Genomic DNA, 25,446 nt, shown 5'->3' on the forward strand with positions numbered 1-25,446 from the left:
AGTCCTTTGAACATCTACTTCCAAAAGCTCTTGAAGATCAATAACCTGGTCCAAATCCGCGCACTTTCAAGAATCGATATGAATCGAGTGTCTAATTCGACAATGACGGTTTCCATCACGAAGTTCCTGAGGGAGCGCGTATTGAACTTGTAACTGGCGTTTTTACATTGTGCTTTCCACACTTCACCGTTGAAGTTGAAGGTATCACGGTCGAGGAAGTCTTCAATGAGAGTAATGAACCGGGTTCCTTTGGGTAGTTATCAAAAAGTTGGTCTTGAGCATGTATTCGACGTTTGCAGGGTTTGCAGTGACGATGCCATTGATTTTTCAGGACAGTGGAAGTTAGCGGTGTTGGTTGGATAGTGAGAGAGGACTTGGGGTGCTCCATTCAAGAAAACAATGGCGATTTAGGAGAAATTCGGGTAGGGTTCCTAGTATTGGGTAATTTTTGAAGCCGATTGGAGTGGTGGATGTGGATTTTGGGAAGAAGAAACAGTAGATGAAGAGAAAGATTGAGAATATTAAAATGATAGGTTGGATAGAATTGATATCCATATTCATGTTTAAGATGATGGATTTTTGCAATTTTGGGAATCTCTAATGATGAAGACCAAGATGATTATGAATCAAGAAACTGAGAATTATTATAAAAAATTAAATCTCAATCTAAATCCTACAAACCAAACATGATTTATAAAGGAATGGATTTAAAATCCATTTGAAATCCTACAAACCAAACACAACAAAGGATTCTAAATCTAATCCAATCCAATCCTATCCAAATCCCTTAAAAACAATCATGTAAACTAAACTCGCCCTTGTTTTTGTCAAATACGTTTATAAATAATATATTAATTTATTTACAATTTATATTATATGTGTATATGTGATAAAAGACCTAAATATTGAAATGATGAGTTTATCGTAGTGGATGTGATGTGAATGGTTGAAAGGTGGGAAATTTTTATTCGCTTTGAGTATCCACCACTATGTACAAATTAGGTACTTCCCCATGTTAGTTTTCAATTTCTTTTTAAAAAATATATTAATTTAAGTAAAAAGACCCAACAACAGAAAATATATATTAGCTAATGTCCACTTCAATCTCAATTTCCAGAAGGAAAAAAAGAAAAAGAAAAAAAAAACCTTACAAACGAACGAAAAATATCAACACAAAACTAACACTTGACATTCACATGACTACCAAAAGGGTACGTGTTTTCATGAATACGTTGTTGTTAATTAATAATTAAATTATCAGACGATATTAATTAATGGTATAAAATATTATTATTGAATATTTGTAAGTTGAAGGAGGTAGGATAGGCTATAAATAATAGGGAGGGTGTAAGAGAGAAGAAGCAATATTATTGAGAAAGGAGACATGGGGGGAGCATCAATGAAGTCTCTTCTTATGTTGCTGCTTTCATCTTCCTTCTTCTTCTCTTTGGTAGTTGCAAGAAATCAGCATGCTTTAGAAGAAGCCATACCCAACCATTATCATAACCTTCAAACAACCTCCTTCCTACCATCATCCATTTGTACCCTCTCCACTAAAGGTTTAATTCCTTCCTTCCTTCCTTCCTTCCTTACTCTCTCTCTCTCTCTCTCTCTACATACATATACATATATATACATACATATATATGTATGTATATATATATATATATATATATTGTTTATAATCAAGATTCACCTACTTCATGTCTGTGTTATGTCGATATCTTATTAGACAATACCCGAATGGATGAAAAAGAAAATCTTTTGATAACCACCATAAGTTGTATCCTTTTAGAATCATATGAAACACAAGATTTTATGAATCTTTTATCTTGTGTATGTGTATATATATGTATATGTATATGTATATGTATATATGTATATGTATATGTATGTATATTATACAATGTACAATTGTAGGAGATATATAGCCCGCATAAATAGAAGCAAAAAAGCTAGCTAGTGTCTATTTGTGTGCATGTGTATATACGTATAGCTAGCTTCCATGGTTGTCAAGTAATTAATACAATAATCAATTATAAGTTTTATCTTGCAATCTTAGAAATAAAAAGGTTGCAACTTCTATATGACTACAGAAATCTTACATGAGGCAAAAGAAGTACCGGCCTACAAGTGCTTATGAATATTTATTATAAATCCTAGAATTATAATCAAACCATGTTAATTTTATGTTTTAATCTTGTACGTTGAGTGTTTCTTATGTGTATTTGTTAAAAATCCTAGAATTGTAATTAAATCATGCACAATTTTATGTTTAATTCGTGTTTATACAATATTTGTTTGAGTATTTAGGGAGTGTTTGAGATTACTTATTTGAAACAACTTATGCTTTTCTACAAAAGTACTCATCAACTTATTATAAGTCATTAGGGTTTAACTTCTTCAAAAACTCTTTATTACCGGTTTGGCACCGGTATAAATTGTTTATCCAAACACTCAAAAGTGTTTATTACTGGTACTACATCGGAATAAGTCAATAAGTTATTTTTATAATCAATCCAAAACACCCCCTTAATCTTATAAATAGAAATATATATATATATATATATATATATATAAAGTTTGAGAAATATTATAAAAAGAAAATAGAATTGAAGATGTTAATTGGAAGTGATCGAAAAGTCCTTTTCATAAAACAAAAGAATTGGACCCCATGAAAGGGGTAATATAACCACCACTAGTGGATTATTAGGACCAAACATGTCCACACCACATTACACAATTTTATTTATTTCTCCATTAATTATTAATTATTATTATGCTTTTTCTTGTTTTAATTAATTAATCAATACTTAATTTTTATTTATAAAAAAAATATAAACTACTTAGTTATTATCTAGAATATATTTCTATGAAAATGGATTAGAAAAGCAAAAAATAATATTTATGGAGTTAGAATAAAAGAATTATAAAATGAATATTAATTATTACTACTAAAACTTGTAAACAAAATGATGGATAATGATCAAAAGAGAAGCATCATTGAAACTAGTGTGCTTGTTTTCATTGCACACATACTTTATTCATTATTCCAATAAATTATAATATATATATATATATATATATATATATTGAATGATAAGCAACAAGAGAATCCTCGTAAATTAGAAAAAAAACAATTAGAAACGTAAATAGCAATGGTAAAAAGAAGTTAGATGATTGTCTGGACTGTTAATATATATATATATATATATCCATTAATGTTTCTTTTTTGGGGTATATGTTTAATTGTGAATATAAAAACGCCTCTGATTAAATTAATTTAAACTAGTGGACTTGTTTTTAAATCAAGTGTATGCATGCAGACACATATAGAGATGAATGTGTGTATTTGTTGCTGACTCTTTCAACTTTTATATATAACCAAACTGAGTAGAATTGACTCTATATCAAACACGTAAATATATCGTTTTCAAAAACAATTTGTTATATATATATATATATATATATATATATATATATATATATATATATATATATATAGGAGCGATCAAATGCAAACCATCCAATTTATACAAACCGTATAAACCACCGTCATCTGTCGGTTTCATTGTTTAATCTTATGAAACTTTTTCATTAAATTGTTTAATCTTGTAAAATTGTTTCATATAATACTTTTTATGATGAAGTTGTTTCATATATGATTATGAAATTGTTTCATATAATACTTAATAAAAAATTTAATGAAACTGTTTTATTTAAATCTCTAAAATTAAAATAATAAAGATGATAATATCCATATGATTAACACCCTTTACAATAAAAATGATTAATCAACCTTTCATAATTACAAGAAAATGAACAAAATAAAAAATTATGATTGGTTGAAGGTGGTTTGTACGGTTTGTACAAATGACGTGATTTGCAAAATAAACCTCCTCTACATATATATATATATATATATATATATATAATTTAGTAATCCAGTAACCACCTACTTTGTACGTATCCATGATAAATAGTATTAATCATGAATATCATATCATTTTATTCATAATGAATACTCACAAAAAAATGGTTCATAGGTTTCTAAAATAATTAAGGTTCCTAAATGAATCTCTCTCTATATCTATAAGTCATGTTCAATACACAATATCATTTTTAGGTTCTATATATACCAATGGAATGATGAAATGATAACCACAAAAAAGGCTGAAAACTAGTGAAAACCAATTTTTATGTCGTTTCACATTACTAAGTAATGCATCTGAAAGTATAGTGTTGTTTTACAAAATGTTTATTTTTAATCGTATCCTTTTTATTTCACTTTGTACAACAACACCGTATTGTCACATACATTGTTTCACAATATGAAATAACACATGACTAGTGATTCTCAATTCTTTGTGGTTCTCATATATTTCATCAATGAATATATTCATCAATGCATATTTACTATGCATGCAAGTATATATGTATTGATGCACATATACTTACCGAAATTCATTAGTGTACGTATATGCATCAATACTGCGTACGTTGATCGGCCATAGAGTGAACAACTATATTTTCCACGATCCTTTAGGTAGGATTCGTGAGGTAGAATTGTTTTCATGAAACTTATTTTTGATATAGAATATAAGGTGAAGTTTTAGGTAATGATATTGAAGACATATATATTCGCTCTAAAGGTTAAAAGTAGCAGGAGGTCTCAAGTTCAAATCCAAGTAGGAAACAAAATCCTCTTGTGGCTACGGAGGTTTAAATGCAGTGATTCCGGGCTATCTGCAAAGCAGATAGTCTTGGGATTAGTCGGCTCATATAACGGGTTGGATATCCAGGTTAATAAAAAAAAAGACATGTATAAAAATATGATAAACACATGGCAATAAGAAATTGTGAATAGGGGGGAGGATGACAAAATTGTGTTTTGGTCTTATTAGAGATTCACATGGAAAGGGGCCTTCCTTTTATTCTTATAGTAATTAAGTGGCTTTTTTGTTTGATTTGGTGTTGTTTCGAATCATAACACCCCCCACCACTATTTTTTCTTTATATCATCTTAATTTACTAATTATCCAATCAAATCTTTTAATACAACATAAATCAACTTCATACCAGTATTCTTTATTTGCTACTTTAAGACTGCAAATTAATACACAGTTTTACGTCTCTTTGTAAATCATCGTCACTCAACCTAGATCTAAATTCATGAACTAGGTGACAGGAAAAGGGGAACATTGGAAGTGGTTCATAAACATGGACCATGTTCTACTTTTAGCAAAGACATGGTTAAGCCCTTGGCCGTGGAAGATATCTTGAGCCATGATCAAGACAGAGTTGAGTCCATCAGGTCTAGGTTAACCATCACCACAGATGGCAAAAGAGACATACGAGGATCCAAGGCCACTCTCCCTGCCAAATCTGGAAGCACCATCGGTTCAGGTAACTACATAGTCACGGTCGGGTTAGGCACCCCAAAGAAAGACCTTTCGCTTATTTTCGACACGGGTAGTGATCTAACGTGGACCCAGTGCCAACCATGTGCCAGATCCTGCTATGCCCAGCAAGAAACCATATTCGCACCCTCTTCCTCCACCACCTACTCCAACATCTCTTGCAGCGCAAGCGAGTGCTCCGGACTCACTTCCGCCACCGGAAACAAGCCGGGTTGCTCCGCATCTTCTTCAGCATGCATCTATGGCATTCAATATGGCGACCAATCTTTCTCAGTAGGGTTCTTTGCAAAAGATAAACTTACACTCACATCCAAAGATGTAATCAATGATTTCTATTTCGGGTGTGGCCAAAACAACCAAGGACTCTTTGGAGGTGCCGCTGGCCTGCTAGGGCTCGGTCGTGATAAGCTCTCAATTGTATCACAATCCACTCGGGAATATGGAAAAGTCTTCTCCTACTGTCTGCCCTCACGGGCTAGCTATACTGGTTACTTAACATTTGGAAAAGACAGAGCTGCGAGCAACGCTAAGTACACGCCATTCTCGTCCTCAAAAGGAAGCTCTTTCTATGGTCTTGAACTTCAAGCTATATTCGTTGGTGGAAGCAAACTAGCAATAAGTCCAACGGTTTTTTCGAGCTCAGGTATGATCATAGACTCCGGAACCGTCATCACAAGACTCCCACCTACGGCCTACTCGGCTCTAAGTAAGGCATTTCGGTCGCAGATGACGAAGTACACCTTGACTAAACCATTATCTATACTTGATACATGCTATGATTTTAGCAAGACTACCACAGTTACAATACCAGTTATAAGCATGCTTTGGGGTGGGAATATAAAGGTGGATATTGCAGCTCAAGGGACACTATACGCAAATGGGATCGATCAAGTGTGCTTAGCTTTTGCAGGGAACGGAGATGATTCTGATATTGGTATTTTCGGAAATGTTCAACAAAAGACACTGGGGGTTGTGTATGATCTTCCTGCAGGAAAAGTGGGATTTGCCCCTGGAGGATGTGCATGAACACAAATAAAGACTAAAAAAATACAACTATACATGGTTATAAAGGATTTAAAGATCAAAATTTAGCGAAAAGATGGTTGGAATAAGGTATTGATGGAGGTTTTGTTGATTACCACTGCTTGATATTGGAATTTATGCAACTAAATGTACACTGATTGCTTTCGATTTCTATGCTTGATAAATAGTTGTCAAACCCTCTCACTTGTATTTGATTCATAGAGAAAACAATGCAAGTCAAGAAAACTGTATCCCCAAATCACCATTGTATCACTGAATCAAATTGTATAGTATGATTGATTCACTATATGTTCCCTGTAGTTCTTATCTTGTGTACATTGTTTTCTGGATTTGTATCCATTTCAAGATTTAAACTTTCTACAAATGGAAGAAATGCTTGTTATATGGTATACTTCTGGTTACATGAAAATCAAGAAATCTTTTAAGTTCAGCTACACCTAGATGAGCCATTCTATTAATGTTGACGGGTATATCAAGCAACCAAATTAATTGGTTCTAGGCCAAATAAGGAAAAAGCCAAGGCTCAAGCTATACCACCTAGTTGCACATCAACTGCCTGTTGCCTTTTGCCTATGCTAGGGGGCAGTTGATTCACATGTGTATGCCTTCAGATAAGACCAAAACTAATTGCAGCATTTTGTCAAACACCTTGTGTGAATGCCATAACCAATCTATATTCTGGGTTACAGAACCAAACAATCGCAAGTCACGGACTTATTTCACACCCGAAGAAGATAACAAATTGAATTTGAGGACCCAGAAAAAAAAAAGATTCTGATTAGCAATAGCGAATTACGAGAATTTTGATATACAAGTTGGCTACAATAAAAGTTTGCAAAGAAACAGGAAGGAAAACTAACCTTCAGGTCCTATGGATTGAAGATGTCATCGCTTTTGGTTTGTGTATGAATAAATTTGATTTATGATTAATCCATTTGTGTAAATTGAGTTGGTTTTTATTTGGAAATTTTTTTTCATAAACTAAGGGTGTGTTTACCTAAATGCTTATCCGACAAATGTTTAACGTTAGGAGCAAACACTATAATTTATTTTATTGGGTAATATTATAGTACATTAAAACATATCCTATGCAACAATTTACCTGGTAAGCGCTTAACCGGGTTAGAATCGTCACCTTCACTTATCGGATAGGACTCTCCATCCTTATCATTGTTCTTACCGGGTAAGATTTTTGACTCTTGTCATGTTCATCCGGTGAGGAAAATTACTCAGTAAATACTTACTGGGTAAGCATTTAGTAAACGACCCCTAAATGTTTTTTAATTGAGAGAGGTGTCTAGAAACTAATTAAGCAATAGCAAAAAGTCTTGTATAATTAATTGAATAAGATGGGATTTCCATTAAGCTCATTAAATTGCTAACAAATAGATTGAAAAAAATAAATTAAAAAGCACAAATTGTGAGGAATATTTTTGTTGGGTGACTATAAACTCAATCTTGTCCCTTTCAATCGAGAGAAAATTGGGTTCAGTTATTCAACTTATAATACTTGATGTACCGACTATCTAACCCAACTCATATACAAGTATTATGAACCCGATGTGAACTAGACCAATGCCGATTCGGATCCTAAGTTCTCTAGGTCGAGATGGTTAGATCGGAAAAACATTATGCCTAAATCAACTCAACCTGATGAGGCTGTCAAAAAAATACGTACGCAAGATTTATATGTTAATACATCTGTCCAATTTGAAATAACTTTTGCATCAATAAATGTGAAAATTAAAGAAATACAAATTAAAAATTATCTATTTGTTTATGACTTTTTCATTATTTTTCGCTAAAAGATTATTGTTTTAACTTCAAATTTCCAAACGTGGTGAAAACGTATGAGTTGACTATAAATGTTTTAGAAGAATCTGAGTTTTCCACTCTTTATTATTCATTTTCAAGAAATTATGGAAAAACGGTTGGAAATGCTCTTATTTTCTCATTATTATTATCATCATTAAGAACAATATAATTTATCTTAGTTCAGAAAACATCTTATTGTTCCGGTTTTTGGAAGGGTATTTTAGACATTTGACGAACATTTAAAAACTTACTGATAACTTTATCTCCACTCTCGAGTCCAACATGCGGTTTTCATGGGACAAAGTGATGATACATACATCAAGTATTATAAGTTGTTTAGTAATTTTTTGTTGATAAAAACATTACATGGCATGCAAATGTGGATACATTACAGTAAATTTGAGTTTATAGGACGTTTAAAATGTTTAAGCATTCTAATAACATACTTTATAGAACTTAAGTTTATAGGATCGAACTATAAAGCGTCATATTTAAAAGTGTTACAATATATTTATGGTTGCTTTTAGGCATTATAACAAGTTTTTTAAGATTTTTTTAAAATAAAGTGTCGTGTTAGCTATTTATATAACATTATTTGAAAGAGTATCCTATAAAAAGAGGGTTTATAGGACAATCCACAAAAATGTCATGTAAAATAGCTAATATGACACTTTATTTTAAAGGGGCTTTAAAAACTTATTAAAACGTTTACAATCGTCCTATAAACTTTTGTAACACTTTTAGATATGATACTTCATAATTTGGTCTTGTAAACTTTTGTAACACTTTTAGATGTACAGTCTTTAGACTAGAGATCATAAAGACCATTGTGTATGTGATACATTGTGAAAGATGACTCAATTATACTGAAACTGGATGAAAGAGCTTTTGTTGGGTAAGTCATGTATCATAAAAGTAGGGTATCATGTATTAAGATAAGATTTGTCCCTCCCATATGATGAGCGATGCCACTAACTCACTGATCCCTCTGATTTGTTGATACTAAAAATCGTGCATGAACATATGTGTAACATATAATGTTAACACATGTGAAACTTTCAGTATAACTAGAAATCAAAACTAAGGTTGAGGTTTGAACATAACGAGTATGACACATCTATAAGACAAATAGACCAAGTGTATAGACTGATAATGATTACAGATTGCAAACTAGAGGTTCCACATATATTTCTATTTACTTGGGTACTGATGATGTATTGTTAGACACCAATAATCTCTTATGATAATAAAAGAGTTTATAGTCATTGCTAACGTGATAGGAATTCGCCAAAGGGTCTTTGGCCTAGCGTTAGGTCAATGGCTCAAACCTCACTGAAAGGTAAGAAGGGTATGTGAGTTTATTTGTTCTATTTATCATATATAAATATTATATACTTTTAAAAAACGTAATAGAAATTCCTTACGTTACACACTACAAACTATTAAAAGAATTAGAATTGGATAATTAAAAAAGTTTAATAATTATTTAGGAGATTAAATTGAGTCCCCTCCCTCTCCCAAATCACGACATCGGAAAATTTGAGTCTGATTCTAGTTTGCATGGATTACTAAGGAAGCATCGATAGATATGGTGGAGAATTTTTCAACTATGAAACAATCAGATAAGCTTTTAAGATCTAGTTAATTAATCAGCGAGATCATAGATCTCGTTAAGAAAAGTTTATTTCCATACTTGTTATTTCCTTTTGGCTCCATCCACTCAAGATCCTTTTTCGTAGTTTCTTAAAAGTTGTTGCTTTAGTTTCTGTATTTTTTAAATTGCGGTTTTTATCCATTGATTTGCATTTCATTGTTCTTCTCGTCCACGAAACTAAATTCATCAATGGTTTAATGTTTAAGTATGAGAGACAAAACAATAATGCATTACAAACCTCGGGCGGGCCCAAAAAACCCCGTATAAGACGAAATCTGTAATTTCAAATATACAATAATGAAAACATCAATTTTCAACAAATCATAAAATGGACTTGACTTTAGCATTGTTAGAGTTGGGCTGAAATAATTGGACTGCAACATTGGGCCCTTAACCATAAAGCTAGCAACTTAGCAAGTGAATCCAAAACAGATACGGTTGCTACTTGCTAGTAGAGATGGCTAAATGAGCTCGGTCTGAGACTGATGGAGGATCGGGACAGGGACCGACTTGAGATCGGTTTGGCCCAGGACCGAATGGAACGGACATAAAAAATGTTATATTTTTTTATAGCCGTTGGGACGATCATATGATTGTTTTTTTTTTCATTTTTTCCTATTGACCCTCTATATACAATATTTAAGTCATATGGTATATGTGGAAAGATACCAACTCACAAACATAAAAATACATTCACAATTCTCACTATAATTCGTGATTTTGGCTCGTATTTGATTTCCATTTTGAACAAATTATAATAAAACATATTTTTTTAAGTGTATTTTATCGACCCAATTATATATTTTAAAATTTATTATAATAACATTTTTGTATTCTTTAAACAATTCAAAAGAAAGTTATATGTAAAAAAATGATTTTTTCTTAAAAAAATTGGAACCGATTAGGGCCTAGCCCAGGATCAGAACCGATTACAAAGTACCTTAACCGGACCTTAAATTTTTGGTTGGAACTAGAGGTGGCCAAAAATCGGTCCCGGGCCGGGCCATAACCGGTTACGGCCGGTCCCGATCAAGACAAAAACGTTCCATAACCGGTCCCTCCATAACCGGTCCCGGTTCCGGTCCCGATTCGGGTGAAATCCTCCATAACCGGTCAAGCTTACCGGTAACCGGTTAAGCCGTCCGGTCCCGGTTCCGGTCCCATAACCGGTTACGGCCGGTCCTTTGAAAAAAAAATATATTTTTTTTTCAAATTTTTGGTAATTAATAAATTTATATACATATACATATATATATATATATATATATATAACAAAACATATTTTTAAATGTATTTATAAAATTAAACGTATTTATTTTTAATATGTTATTAATATGTTTGTAATATGTTATTTTTAATATGTTTTATATAAATACGTTTAAAAATATGTTTTGTTATATATATATATATATATATATATATATATATACGTTTAATTTTATAAATACGTTTTGTTATATATATAAATACACGTTGACTTTTGTTGACCGGGCCGGGCCGGTCCTATAACCGGTTACATAACCGGTTCCGGTCTTAACCGGTCTCGGTCCTAAAAAACGTTAAAATCCATAACCGGTTCATAACCGACCGGTCCCGGGCCGGGTTCCGGTCCTCCGACGGTTACGGGCCGGGCCGGGCCCATTTGGCCATCTCTAGTTAGAGCCGGGACCAATTTTGGCCCTGCCCAGGCCTAGAACCAGTTACAAAGTATTTTAACCGGGCCTTGAATTTTTGGTTGAGACTGGGACCGATTTGGGCTTGGCCTCACCTAGCCCGGGACTGATTTCTAGGCATCTACTCTACTTGCTAGTCCGATTCCAACCCATAATCCTTTGTTGATTTCTAGTAAATACTAAACAACCCCTAAACTCTTATATATTACTTTTTTGCTACAATATGTAATTTGAGGTTTATAAAATTATCCTTTTTAACCGGAAGTTAGATATTTCATGATTTAGCTAATTTTTCAAAAATAAAAAATCATGATTCATGTTACGATTTAATTGATTTACAGTTTTTATTTTTCATGTTTTAATTATTTAATGTTGTATTTAAATATCTAGACATAAAATTGCAGTATAAAAATAATAATTCGGACTTATAATTGACAAAATATAATGAATAATATCTATTAGTTGGCCAATGAACGGTTTGTTAGCCAATAAATCACAATATACACAATAATTAAATATTTAATTATTAGATATTTGAAACTAAGGTGGTGTTTGAGATTATTTATAAAAACAACTTATTAACTTATTTCGGTATGCTACTGGTAATAAACACTTTTAAGTGTTCGGATAAAACAACTTATACCGGTGTCAAATCGGTAATAAGAAATTTTTGAAGAAATTAAACCATTTTTGATAAGGACTTTTGTAAAAAAAAAACATAAGTTGTTTCAAATAAGCAATTCCAAACACCCCATAAATATATGATTAATACGTTTGGCCCCATAGTTCCTATTTGGGATTTCCATATATGACATGATTGGACGTTAAAATTTGTTTTTAAAAGATAAGAATGATAAGATTTTTTAGTAAGAATACAAACTTAGACATTTTGCGAGATTTGTTTTTGGCCGTTGAAAAAAGAAACTAGTAATTTAATTAACAAAAATATGTTAAAAGTTAAGCTATTTAATCGGGGTTGTTAAACATTATAGGGTAATTGCGGAGGCTACCGGATTTTAAGAAAGCAATACACATTATATGAGTTTTCATGAGCTTTAAGGAAAGTATGAAACTAAGATACAAAGTATGTACTAAGGTTTTTTTTTTTTTTTTACGTTCGTGCACTTATGCCATATGTTATGTAACGGAATATGCTATACATACCTGGAGGTCTCAGGTTCAAATCCAAGGAAGAATAAAAATTCCTTTATGGTCATGGAGGTTCAAATGTGGTGACTCTGGGCTATCTGTAAAACAGGTGGTCGCCCTGCGATTAGTCGGCTCACTAGCGGGTTGGATATCCAGGTTAATCAGAATATATATATATATATATACACACACACACACACACACACACACACACACACGAGGGATCAATTGCAAACCACCCTCATTTGTGAAAACCTTACAAACCAATCTTATATCAATTTTTTTCATCAATGGTCAATGTTAAATGAGTTTATATTAGTAAATAAAAAAAGTTTAATTTTTAATAAAAAAGGGCAAATTTGTCAAATCTCCAACAATGAATTAGGTATATTCTAATAACTATTGTTAATTATGGAAATGTATTAATGAAAACGTTTCATATGGAAGGAGGTAAATCTTTTTTCTTAATATAGTTTTTTTACCATTAATATTTTTTATTATTTTATTAAATTATACTTATTAAAATATGAATTGTAAAAGCAGTAGAATATGAAATCTGTGTTTGTTTCATTGAAAAAATATATGTAATTTAAGTAATAAAACTAATGACATGTTCAATAGTGACCATGAACACAATTTCACTGATGAATTTAATTTATTAATATTTTGGAAAGTTTATGCATGAAAAATGTTCATTAAATTAAAAAATATTCAGTTTTCAAAAATGTTTCATTAAATTTTAAAAATGTTTCATTATTTATATGTTTCATCATTTATTAGGATTTCCCTTGTTTTAAAATTATTTTGATTAGAAATTATTAATAGTCCAATACTAATTCAATAACCGTTAATGAAACAGTTTGCAATTATCGTTCAATACTACATGACAATTGGTCCGTCTTTCATTGTAGGTGACAAGGAGTCACGTGAGTTCGTTCTATAAAGGTTGAAACAGTTTCATTTCTTGTCACCTACAATGAATTAGGTATATCCTAATAAATTATGAAACATAAAACACACTATAATCAACAAAAAAATAATGAAACATTTTGAATACTAAAGCAAAGATTTTGCTTTATTAAATCAAGAAATGAAACTGTTTCATTATTTTTTGTTTCAATACTAATTCATTAACCGTTAATGAAACTGTTTCATTAAATCAAGAAATGAAACAAACACAGATTTCATATTCTACTGCTTCCACAATTCATATTTTAATAAGTATAATTTAATAAAATAATTAAAAATATTAATGATAAAAAAAATTATATTAAGAAAAAAGATTTACCTCATTTCATATGAAACGTTTCCATAATTAACAGTGGTTATTACCTTCCAATATTAATCAATATACGATGAAATGACCATTATACCCTTATTAAAATTAAATTAAAAAACGGAATTTTTCTATTGGTCGAAATGGTTTGCATAGTTTTAATGGCAGGCATAAATCAATAATTACATATGGATGTATGTGATACAGTCACCTTCTTGCGTGGTCAAAATATAGGTTGAATAAGACCATATTATTGATCCAGATGGTGCAAACAACACAAAAAGAGATGTACATATTTCAAATGTTTAAAACATGTTTTAAGATATACAACAAATTTGTTTATGCATTTTATTACTTTATCATGAAAATGTTTCCATGAGCATGTATCATAAACTATTATTTTATTACTTGACATGTTTATTTTTTTAAAAAAATCATTAATTCATAAATACTTTAGACTAAGGGGTGGTACAGCTTGTTTACTAAACTATCGCTCTGACCGAAATCTGATTGGTATGCTGACCGAACACTTACCGAGACAGCACAAAAATGATGCTTACCCAAGTCAGATATTCATTTTCCATGTATGCCCTTTTCACGATTAGGTTTGTTTTCGATCCTCCTCTTCCCACCTCCCCTACCTCGTCGCTCCCAACCCTCGTCACTCCCGGCCCTAGTCGCTCCGACCCTCGTCATTCCCCCGCCTCGTCGTTCTTCACCGTCGCTCTGTCATTTCTCCCTCACAATATTTGGCAAAACCTAGAAAAACCCAGATGCTGTTTTGCAATCTAGCAATCATATTTAACTATAAGCAGTTGACAATGGCATACTATACGACAGGTATTTCAACCCCTTTTAATGTTCTTCTATGTATATGAACTTTGAATTTCTGTATTTGATGCAGATTGTTGGTACTTGTTACTGCTTGTTCTTTATGATTTCTATGTGGGTACCTTTTAGAATGATAAAGTGATTAAGGTTCGTATAGTAGTTATTGGTTTTATTAGCAGAAATTTCCAAAAAAAAAAAACTGTAATTGGAACAAGGTTTAACTCTTATAATTTTTGCAATCACTCCTTTCGTAGTTGGGGATTTATAATGATTGGTTTTAGAGATAGATTTTTTATTGTTTTTGAGTCCCAATTATCATTAGAAAAGCATGGATCTATAACTGGAAAAGATCTTTTGTTCTTTGATGCGTTTTGGTATTATAATTTAGAACCTGTTGCGTATCCGAAATGGGCATGCCAAATGGTAAACCTGTTGCATTCTAGAACCTGTTGCATTTTAGAACCTGTTGCAACCTCTTGAGTAAACTTGTTGTATTTTAGAACCTGTTGCAACCTCTTGAGTAAACCTGTTGCATTTTGTTCTTTGATGCATTTTGGTATTACAATTATTCAACATATAATTACAAATAGGTTATAATGGTCATTTTATTGTTGGTAAACACTTACTAAAAATATTCGGTAAACACTCTTATCCAGAACATCACTTACTCGGGTCAGCACTCTTACCCGAATAACACTTGTCCGGTAAAAGTTGGTAAGCAACCCCTAAATCCCGTTTACTTACTTTCTTAACACCTCTTACCGTATTTGAACCTTTTATTTGGATGAAAAATATCTTGTTTACCAAAAAAAAATTAACCTCTTACCAAATTTTCTATCTTTGACCGTCCTTTTCCCCTAGTAAGCAATATATTAGAGCTAACATTTCCAATTATAGCCCTGCTCACCATTTCCCCAAAATTAACACCGAAAAATAATAATAAAAAAAAAATTCGAAACAAATGAAAAACAACCAATAATTACTTCACCTTCTCTCTCTAAAAGCTTTATATTTATTGATTAAATTATTGTAGGGGGTACGATATAATTTTGTAGACAAATTATTTAGTGGATTTGTTTCTTTCTATTTTATCCTTGATAAGCGATGTTTAGGGGCCGTTTACCAAACGTTTACTTGGGTAAGCGTTTACATAGTCACATTAACATATCGGATGAATAGGACGAAGACTAAAAAACAAACCCGGTAAGAGCGAGACAAGGACCAAGAGTCTTACCCGGTAAGTGAGGGCAACGACTCTTACCACGATAAGAGCTTATCGTGTAAATTGTTGCATATGGTACCTTTTCGGTGGACTAAAATTTTACCCAGTAAGTAAATAACAGTGTTGAATTTTACCGACAAGCACTTACCGGGTAAGTTTTTGGTAAACGGTCCCTTAGTTTCCTTGTCGAAGTTCAAGAAGATAAATAACTAGTTGCCTGTTGTTAAACCATATCCAATTACCATTGCCACAATTGGTGTCGATATTTTGTAGAAAGTGGTTATATTTTGACTCATAATCTATACTATATTATAAAACATTTGACAAAAACTCTTAAAAACCACTTTTTATGCATAAAGTACTGTTTATTAATGCATATTACTTAAAACTCAAGATTAAAAGTAGATTGTGCGTAAGTACAACTTATTAAAAGTAGATTGCGCGTAAGTACAACTTATTACAAGTAGATTGTGCGTAAGTACAACTTATTAAAACTCCATATCTGAATTCGTGTAACTAACTGCAGATAAAAATAATCAAATACAGGATAAACATCTCATTTTAAATATAAAAAATCTAAAATATAATTAGGATAATCACTGAGTTCTAACAGAATACTTAGTTATTATCTTAATAAAATGTTATACTATTAAACCAAAAATAAATTATTTCATTATTAAATTTAAATTAAATTATAATTAAAAAATAAATTAAAGAAACTACATAAAAAATGAAAACTTATAAATAGTTGATTTGATATTAACATTGATATTTGTTTCAAATTTTTATGATATCTTCAAATTTATAGTTTATTCAAAAATAGAATCATTGTTGTTTTCTTAAAAACACATAAAATCGTATTATAACATCGACAAAGACAAATAACAAAATACAACATTAAAATCGAGATGTATCTCGCTGCATTGCGAGAGTACCCTTCTAGTTTTAACTAAAAGGTTATACTCATGCTAATTTCAATTTTCAAGTATAAAATGACATTTCAACAGGATGGATTTTTAGGTAGAATTGAGGTCACGAACTACTTTTTCCATTTGCCTAACCTAACATTTCCATTTGACTACAAAAGGTGGAAAAAACCAATGGGCTGAGCTGGAGTAAGGGGCCTTCATGTTTATTTTATTGGGGGCCTGGTTAGATACACATAAAAAATTTTAAGTAAAAAAATGAGCTAAGTGGACTTGATTTTGTTGGGGGCCAGGACCCTAACCCCTATCACATGCATCCGCCACTGAATATAAGACTTAACAAAATACAAAAAATATATACTAATAGTTTATGATAAACAAATACTTCAAACTAAGGGACTTTTGTTTTTTAAAATTTTCATTTAATTGCCTTTTAACTCTTAATCGTTCAGACATAAGTGATTTCAGACTGTTTGTTTTTTTTTTTTTAAAATTAAGAGCTTTTTTACTTCTTACCGTCCTCTTAAAATTAAGTGGGAATCCTATGTCTGAAATCAATTTCAGAGCCGCATCCCATCTCCATCTCCATCTCGCTCTCAACTCTCAATTTCTCCATCTCGCTCTTCCATCTCCATCTCGCTCTCAACTCTCGATTTCAAGGTCTCGCTTTTAGCTCTCGATGTCAACAACTCACGATTTTTTGACTGCCTCTCCGTCCAAGCTCTCGATCTCTCGACTGCCTCTCCGTCCAAGCATCTCTCGTTGTGAAGGTTCGTGTTTATATTGATTCAGATTTCAGATGTAAAAACAAACAGTCTGACTGATTCAGATTTCAGACTTCAGACATAAAAACAAACAGTCTGACTGATTCAGATTTCAGACTTCAGAACAACCTCTTAAAATTCAGAAGTGAATTCATACTTCAGACTTCAGCACCTCTTAAAAAACAAACGCCACCTAAGGGTTATATTCATCATTTCATTAAGTCACCATTTTCAATCGACACTAACTTGAATCAGATCTCTTATATCAATCAAACTTATTATCTCAGTCAACACTTACCTAAAGAATTGGTAAACAACCATTAACTTTACTATAAAAACAATATATGTATGTCAATATCAAAATTAGTCAACAATATTGTTGGTTAAGAAAAAGTCTTCAAGTTAGAAAGACAAGCTGGTATCATATCAAGTTCTCTTCAGGGCCGGTTATGGGGTTTCTCATGTCCTGACTGAGAAGGTAAAATGATGCCCCCACTATTTAAAAGCTACAAATGAAACATATTATTTTTTAAAGGGCTTGAAACCTAATGAAGCTAGACATCTCATACCTAAGCCAATTTTTGTTATTGTTATTGAATAATAATTTATTTTTTTAATGCGTATCTTTTGATTATATAATATCATAATATAATATCAAGTTAAATTGAATTTTAGAAACTTGCATATAATGATAGTTGTGCCCAAACTAATTGTATACGACCATGTTTAATTTGTCTTAAAATTTATGAAAAATTAATACGATACGTTTATCATATTTTTAAATATCCAAACGTTGTTGAGTAGCGAGTGTTATATAGTTTAAACAACCATATATAGTCTTAGAAAACAGACTACATTATGGGTGACAAACAAAATTGGAATTACGAGATTCAAAATCGAATCAAGAAACATAATACAAAATAAAAACTTAATCTTCGAGAATTATATTTATGACTATGGAAATCACAAGGAAAAAATAGTTGAAATTATATAGTAATCTAAATTATTTCATACATGGTTTGGTTTTAGAAAAAATAACAAAAGATATTTGTGGTCCCGATTTGAAATTAGCTAGTGGTCAAAATTGTTTTATGTAGCGTTTGATCATATTAATTCCTTGCATTAAAAAATGTTTGACAAAAAGAATAATTAACTTACAAATATTATCACATGATTTTCAAAACAAAAATATAAAGAAAGTATTAATTGTTTAATATGATTAATGTTATTTCAGATAAATAAATGTTTCCATGAAAACAAGACGAAAGTCGAAAAAAAGAAATGCAAGGAAGAAAAAAAAATGAATCAGCGAAAAAACTAACAAAATTAAAATAGGAGGGGAAAAATATCAAAATGTATTAATAACTTGGTGGTAAGGAAGTGTTTATGTATCCTTGAGGTTTAGAATTCAAGTCTTGTAATTGCCACTTTGAAACTTTTCATTAGTAATAAATCACCGGGCTTAAATTGATGCCCCTTGGCCTTTGATGCCCTGGGCCGTCGCTCGACTCGTCCAACCATTGGTTCGGCCCTGGTTCTCTTTATACCTATGAGATAAAAGGCATTAAGATATTATATCGAAAAAAAAATGTATGGATCATACTTTATGATCATATCTAAGAAATCAATAAAAGAAAAATAGGTGGACCTGACCCATTGAATCATGACTATATCCGCTATTCACTGGGGTTTGCGGTGGTGGAAGGACTGGGTCGGAAAAAAAAGGGATTCATATATTGTGGAATTTATGATATGAGTCATGACCAGAAAACAAGGCATGCCGTTATTGACATGCAATTTTAAATTTATAGGACAGTTGGTCTTAACCATTTGATTTGTAAATAATATAAATAATTATATTATATGATTCAACACTTAGAAGAAAAATTCTTAAAACTTGTCTTATAATTATTATATCCGATATACAACATGTATTAGATCTAGTAAATAGTACTGGCATACGAACCTAACATTACAAAATAATTTATTCACTCAAGGTTTCAGAGTTCAGTGACTTTCAGATTTGTATCTTAGATAATATGTTGGGATCAAATCTCAGATTTGCTAATCCTTCATCCGATTGAAGAATTTGATTGACATTCCATGGCCATTCAGCTTTGCTTCTTATGTAACCTCAAATATTCTAAGTATACATGAAACACCCGATGTCTCTACTTCATAAATAATCTAAGCTGAAATCCGATCTATAACTTATATTTAAGAATAGATGGATATGATTTTTATTTGTAAAAAGTCTTGTAACTATTTGTAAAAAATCGAAAACTATTGAAGTGAGGTCAATATCATCAACAAAGAGGATTGGATTGTCATCTAGCCAAAAAAGATGAATACAAGGTAAAGTCAAATAGTAGTATGACAAATACTACTTCTAGCAAGCCAAAATTGGAGTGCAAACTTGTCTAGAAAGTTTGCTCACTAATTCTAGCAACTTTCATCCTCGTATGGGAACTTATCCAGCAAAATATTTTCAAAAAAATTGACAGAAAACCCTTTCCTCTGCTAGCAAATGGACAAAGAGTCATCCTATTGAGCAAATTATAGGAAACCATCATGTTGGAGTAAAAACAAGAAGATCAACAAATATGGTATATGTTAACTTTCTATATCATTCTAAACCAAAAAGGATCGAAGAAGCCATTGAAGATCCATGTTGGGTTAGTGCAATGCAAGAAGAGTTTCTTCAATTTGAATAAAACAATGTGTGGAAACTTGTTCTTTCTCCTACCCACAAATCTTTCATTGGCATAAAATGGATCTTCATAATAAAATGGATGAAGATGGTACGATTATCATAAATAAAGCAAGACTGGTGGCTCAAGGGTATTGTCAAGAAGAAGAAATAGATTATGACGAAACCTTTACTCATGTTGTAGGACTTGAACCCATTAGAATTTTTCTGGCATATGCTGCTTTCAGAAGTTGTAAAGTCTTCTAAATGGATGTTAAGAGTGCTTTTCTCAATAGAAGGTTGATAGAAGAAGTATATGTGGAACAACGTCCAAGATTTGAATAACCAATTCATCCAAAGCATATACAAGCTTAACAAAGCACTTTATAGACTCAAACAAGCTCCTCGGGCATGGTATGATATTCTATTCACTTTTTTTCTAGATAATTAGTTCAACAATGATTAGATTGACAACACTATCTTTCTCAAAAAGATTGATTATAATGTCATTCATATCAATATATATCTAGATGATATAATATTTGGTGCAACTGATGTTTCTCTTTGTGGAATTTTGCCAATTTTATGGAAAGCAAATATGAAATGAGTATGATGAGAGAACTAACCTTATTTAATCAATGCTCTCCTATGAAAACTCCAATGGCTCCTCCATTAAAGTTACACTCTACTTCCAATGGCAAATCAGTAGACGTAAACCAACTATAGAGGAATGATTTATTCTCTCTTACTTTGACTGTCGCACAGAATTTCAATGTTCTTAGAAATTCATAGGATATATACCTTGTGAAACAAAGTAAATAAGAATATTCATTTCTAAGTGTGTGATCGGATGTTTCAAGTATTATTACCAAATCCGATGGTTGAGACCAACACAACCTGTAGGAACCCCAAAACCCAAATGCGGTAGTAATCAAAGCTTGAGTCAACAAGAGCGGAAGCAATAACAATGATACTAGAATGGTTAAGCAGAAATGATAAAGACACAGTACTCTTTAGGGAATAGTCAAGTCGGCTGTATATCAATAGCTATTGAGATTACACAAGAACACCAAGAACACACAATAGTACGTGTACATAATTTCTCTCAACTAGCTAATCTCTCACAAGTGTAATATTTTCTCTCTTTAATAAGGTAGGAACACGTCTTCTATTTGTAAGGATTGGTAATGATATTCTTAGAGGAATTACCCTTTTATATGCGTTTCCAGAAAAGACATCTTACAAATTTGGCATATTTGGAATAGTCAATGCGTCCTCCAGTTTGCTGCCTACACGTGTCTTGATTGCTGTAACCATTTCTGCATATGTGTTGGACTGAGACTGGACCACTTGTGATGTAGAGACAGGTCGTGGAACCTTCATGAAGACGGGCGAGGTATGAGACCTAGAGGCTCTGTGTCTGGGACTCGGGCTCTGTACCCGAGTACTTAGCTTTTTGGGTTGTCTTCGGTCTTCATTTCCTCTGTGTCTGAGCTCTGTATCCGAGCTCTTGGTTCTAGGCTGCTTTCAGTCCAAGTCCTCTTAACTTGAGCAAGAATCTTTTTACTTACACTTCAAAAACATTCTAATAATCTCCTCCTAACTGTAATATAAAGACTTCCTTCAATAAAAAACTAGTCTAGAAAGCAAGAGGCCAACATGGTCCTCTGTATATGACATTTATTGAAATTGAAAGTGATAAATCACATTACATAAAAACGAAGGATAAAGAGCTCTAACAATTTTGCAACTTCATGAACCTTCTAAGTAGTGCACGAAATTCCAACAGGCTATCAATTGTTCAAATTAGATCTGAGGCTCCTTCTCTGGATGTGAGGTCTTCATCTCCCTTCTGGATCACCTTGTTTCTTATCCAGACCAGTGTTGTATCTGAGAACTTGTACTTTTCACATGCTCTTAAGAAGATCTTCTCTTTGTCCTTGTATCTAAAGATGACGCCCAGTTATGGCTCGACTTTGATAATCCATAATGGAATGTACTGAATGCCTTCAAGTTCTTCATTAGGCGCAGTGACAGACAAGTGGTCCACACCCATCTCGAGAGCAATCTGGAAGTCCACCTTGCTTTTGTATTCCAACAAATCTATTATCATCTGTCTGATTGCATAGTTGGCCACAACATACTTGATCCCCTTATCCCTCTTGTGGTCTGTATAGAAGTACAGATTAAGAAGATCCCAATGGTTCAGATTTACAAGGTCACAATCGGTGAACACACTTATCTGGCCCTGTGATCTTTCCACCATGTACTCATGGAAGATGATCTGGTTTTGTGCAAAAGTTATCTTCTTGATGTCCAGTACCTGTGTTATCCCATCGCAGAAGTAAACTTCACATGAGGGCAGGGTGCATTATCAGAGAAACCTCCGTCAGATATTCTCTTAGACCATGGGATGCAGAGTTATCTTCATGTGAGGTACCTCTTCCCATTTCCTGTACAGGAATTGATAGATCTTCTAGTTAGAGACAAGATCTTCTAGCACTTTTTCTTTGGCAGAGGCCTAGTCGTTGTGTCTATTTGATCTATGATCTCTTGTACTCTATCTTGAACTGGGTTAAATCTTGGGGGTCTCCTGCTGGATTCTAGATGACTTGGATTGATCTGAGTTGAAGTTGAAGTTTTGATTGAAGCTTGGTGTAGAGGTTGGATTTGCTCTGGAGCTGGAGTTGATGTTGAAGCAGAGATGGATGCAGATGCAGAGGTGGCTGAGCTTGAAACATAGAAGTGTGTCGAAGGATTAATTGGTTTGGCAAAGGAAGTTTCATCCTTGGACTCTGAGCTTTCAAGAACATTCACCACCACCTCTTTGCCTTTATCTCTTTGTTCTCTGGCTTCGTCCATGAAGGGCTCTGTAGACAAGGATGAAGTTGATGTAGAGGATGGAGCATATGCGATCATCTTTGGAGGGGAGGTGGATGCACCCATGTCTTCACCAAAGACAGATGCAGAGGCAGAATTGCCTTCTGGTTGATCTTGGTCTTGTGGTCTTTGTGAAGTGGCAGACTCTGGATGTGAATATGGAGCGGGTGCAAAGGAGACGGTGGCAGGTGGAGTAGCATGACGATAATAGATCTCCTCTTTTTGATGGTCTTGAGGGCCAGAGTTATCTAGGTCCTCTTGATCATCAAACCTTCTCTGTCTCTTGGAGCTTTCTATGCATGCAGATCCGACCTTCCTCAACTTCCTTTTTCTCTTCTTCTTAAGTTCTGTAGGTGGCATCTGTTTCATTTTTTTATCAAACAACTCAATTATGTCTTCAGCTGCTTGAGTTTCTTTGTTTATCTCCAGTCCGCTCTGAACTTGAACGTAGCTAGAGATTTACGCATCTTTGTAGCTGCTGTCTTTGTTGTGGATTTAAGTCTGAAGTGAATGCAGAGACCTTATGCAACAACTTGTCATCGAGAGACACCATCTCGGTCCTCGTGATGTAGTTAGTTGGAGCGCCAATAGGAATCAAGGCTTGCCCATTAAGCTTAACCATGTCTTCTATGAACCTTTGAAATTGGTCCACAGAGACATGTGTGATGTTAGCCTTGGACTCCTCCCTCTGTATGTAATCCACCACCCTTTTCAGGGTAGCATTCGTGTTCATCGTCAATTCCAAGTGATCTTCAAGTAGTTTATCATTTGTCAATGACTCAAATTTTAGAGCTGCAATGGATGCTTGAATATCATCCAAAGCAGATGCAGATGTTGATGACTCTGCATGGGTCATTATGAGTTTTAACTCTTCTAAGGAACATTAAATAGAGTTCTCAAAGGCATGTAAATCTGCCTTTGTGACATAATCAGTAGTGGTAACCTCTGGCTTAACACATGGGCCAGAGTGAATCCTTGTTCCAAGGATACCTTCGTTCAGACCTGTTTGTACGTCGAGTCTGAAAGGATTTTCGTCTGATCCTCGTACCTCTTCATCAGAAGAGAATACTACAAACATTCTATCATGATGAGCTCTAACATCCAATTCAGAGTCGGATAGGACTAAGAGGCCCGTCGAGAGCCTTAGAGCAATGTACACCTAGGGCTTGCTCTGAACAAGCTTGGGGTATACCTACTTGTGCAGAGGAAACACATTCCTATGTATAGGCAAGTGTCGTGGTGTGGGGAGACATACCACTTATCTTTTCAAAAGTCTCACCCTTTTGAGAGGATGAGCCCTATGGCGTGGCTTCCCTTCGGCTGTGCAGAGGCAGATGCGACCTCTGGCTGGGTAGGCAAGTTTGGGTTCAAGCCTTCAAGGTGTGCACCTCTTGTTCAATAGCCCCTGTTGCTCGACCAACTGGGCTAGAAGTTTTGCTTGCACTGGGGGTGGGTGTGTGTAAATAAATGTGCTTAGGCACCACTCTCTCAGGCTCTTGCTCCCCCTCTCCCTCAGCCTCTTCATCCTCTTCTTCTTCTTCACTTTCTTCCTCTGGCTCTTGTTGTAGAGCCAGTTCCCTCTTTTCTCGTTCTAATCTCTCCCTCAGCTCTCTCTGCCTTCTCTTAATTCTTGCTTTTTTTCTTTTCCTCTCTCTTCCTCTTCTTCTATGCCTGCTCTCTTTTTCCCTCCGCCTTCTCCCTCTTCTCTTTTTCAACTCTCTCTCTCTGTCCTCCCTTGTTTTTCTCTCTCTGTCCTCCCTTGTTTTTCTCTCCCTCTCCGCCTTCTCACCATCTTCTTCTGGGTCATCTTCCTCTTCGGATTCGCTTATGCGTGTGGGGGTTTGAGTCACAGGTTCAAGTGTCTCGAGCACATGTCTATATGCCCTCCTCATAGTCTTCGTCTTAATGTAGGCCATCAGCTTCTTGGACAAGGGCCTCTCATCTGGGTACCCATCTTTGTGAGTTGTAGGGAAGTACGTAGATAACACTTATCACAAGAGATTTCTTGCTTGTTGAGTCCCAGCTTAAACACCTTGGGAACAACAACGTTAGCAAGTCCTTTCCCTTGGATTTTTCAAGGTTCTTCTTGGTAACGATTGGCCT

General features: G+C 33.5%; 2 protein-coding genes across 2 annotated transcripts; one reads left to right on the forward strand and one right to left on the reverse strand.

Moving 5' to 3' along the window:
* The first annotated feature begins 1,321 nt into the window (after positions 1-1,321).
* LOC112509573 (aspartyl protease family protein At5g10770-like) lies at positions 1,322-6,825 on the forward strand. The gene is made up of 2 exons (XM_025114586.1): positions 1,322-1,559; positions 5,182-6,825. The coding sequence occupies exons 1-2, from the start codon at positions 1,385-1,387 to the stop codon at positions 6,444-6,446; spliced, it is 1,440 nt and encodes a 479-aa protein (XP_024970354.1). The 5' UTR covers positions 1,322-1,384; the 3' UTR covers positions 6,447-6,825.
* A 17,885-nt stretch (positions 6,826-24,710) lies between these two features.
* LOC112508953 (histone-lysine N-methyltransferase, H3 lysine-79 specific-like) lies at positions 24,711-25,235 on the reverse strand. Its single transcript, XM_025113818.1, has one exon. It carries the CDS (start codon positions 25,233-25,235, stop codon positions 24,711-24,713), a length of 525 nt encoding a protein of 174 aa, XP_024969586.1.
* Positions 25,236-25,446: the final 211 nt, after the last annotated feature.

The sequence above is a fragment of the Cynara cardunculus genome (genome assembly GCF_001531365.2).
Source record: "Cynara cardunculus var. scolymus isolate 2C chromosome LG 3, CcrdV1, whole genome shotgun sequence".
Taxonomy (NCBI): domain Eukaryota; kingdom Viridiplantae; phylum Streptophyta; class Magnoliopsida; order Asterales; family Asteraceae; genus Cynara; species Cynara cardunculus.

Coding starts and splice junctions, on each gene's coding strand:
- LOC112509573 (XM_025114586.1), top strand. CDS start 1,385: ATGGGGGGAGCATCAATGAAGTCTCTTCTTATGTTGCTGCTTTCATCT. Junction 1,560..5,181: donor TTGTACCCTCTCCACTAAAG/GTTTAATTCCTT, acceptor TTCATGAACTAG/GTGACAGGAAAAGGGGAACA.
- LOC112508953 (XM_025113818.1), bottom strand. CDS start 25,235: ATGAGGAGGGCATATAGACATGTGCTCGAGACACTTGAACCTGTGACT.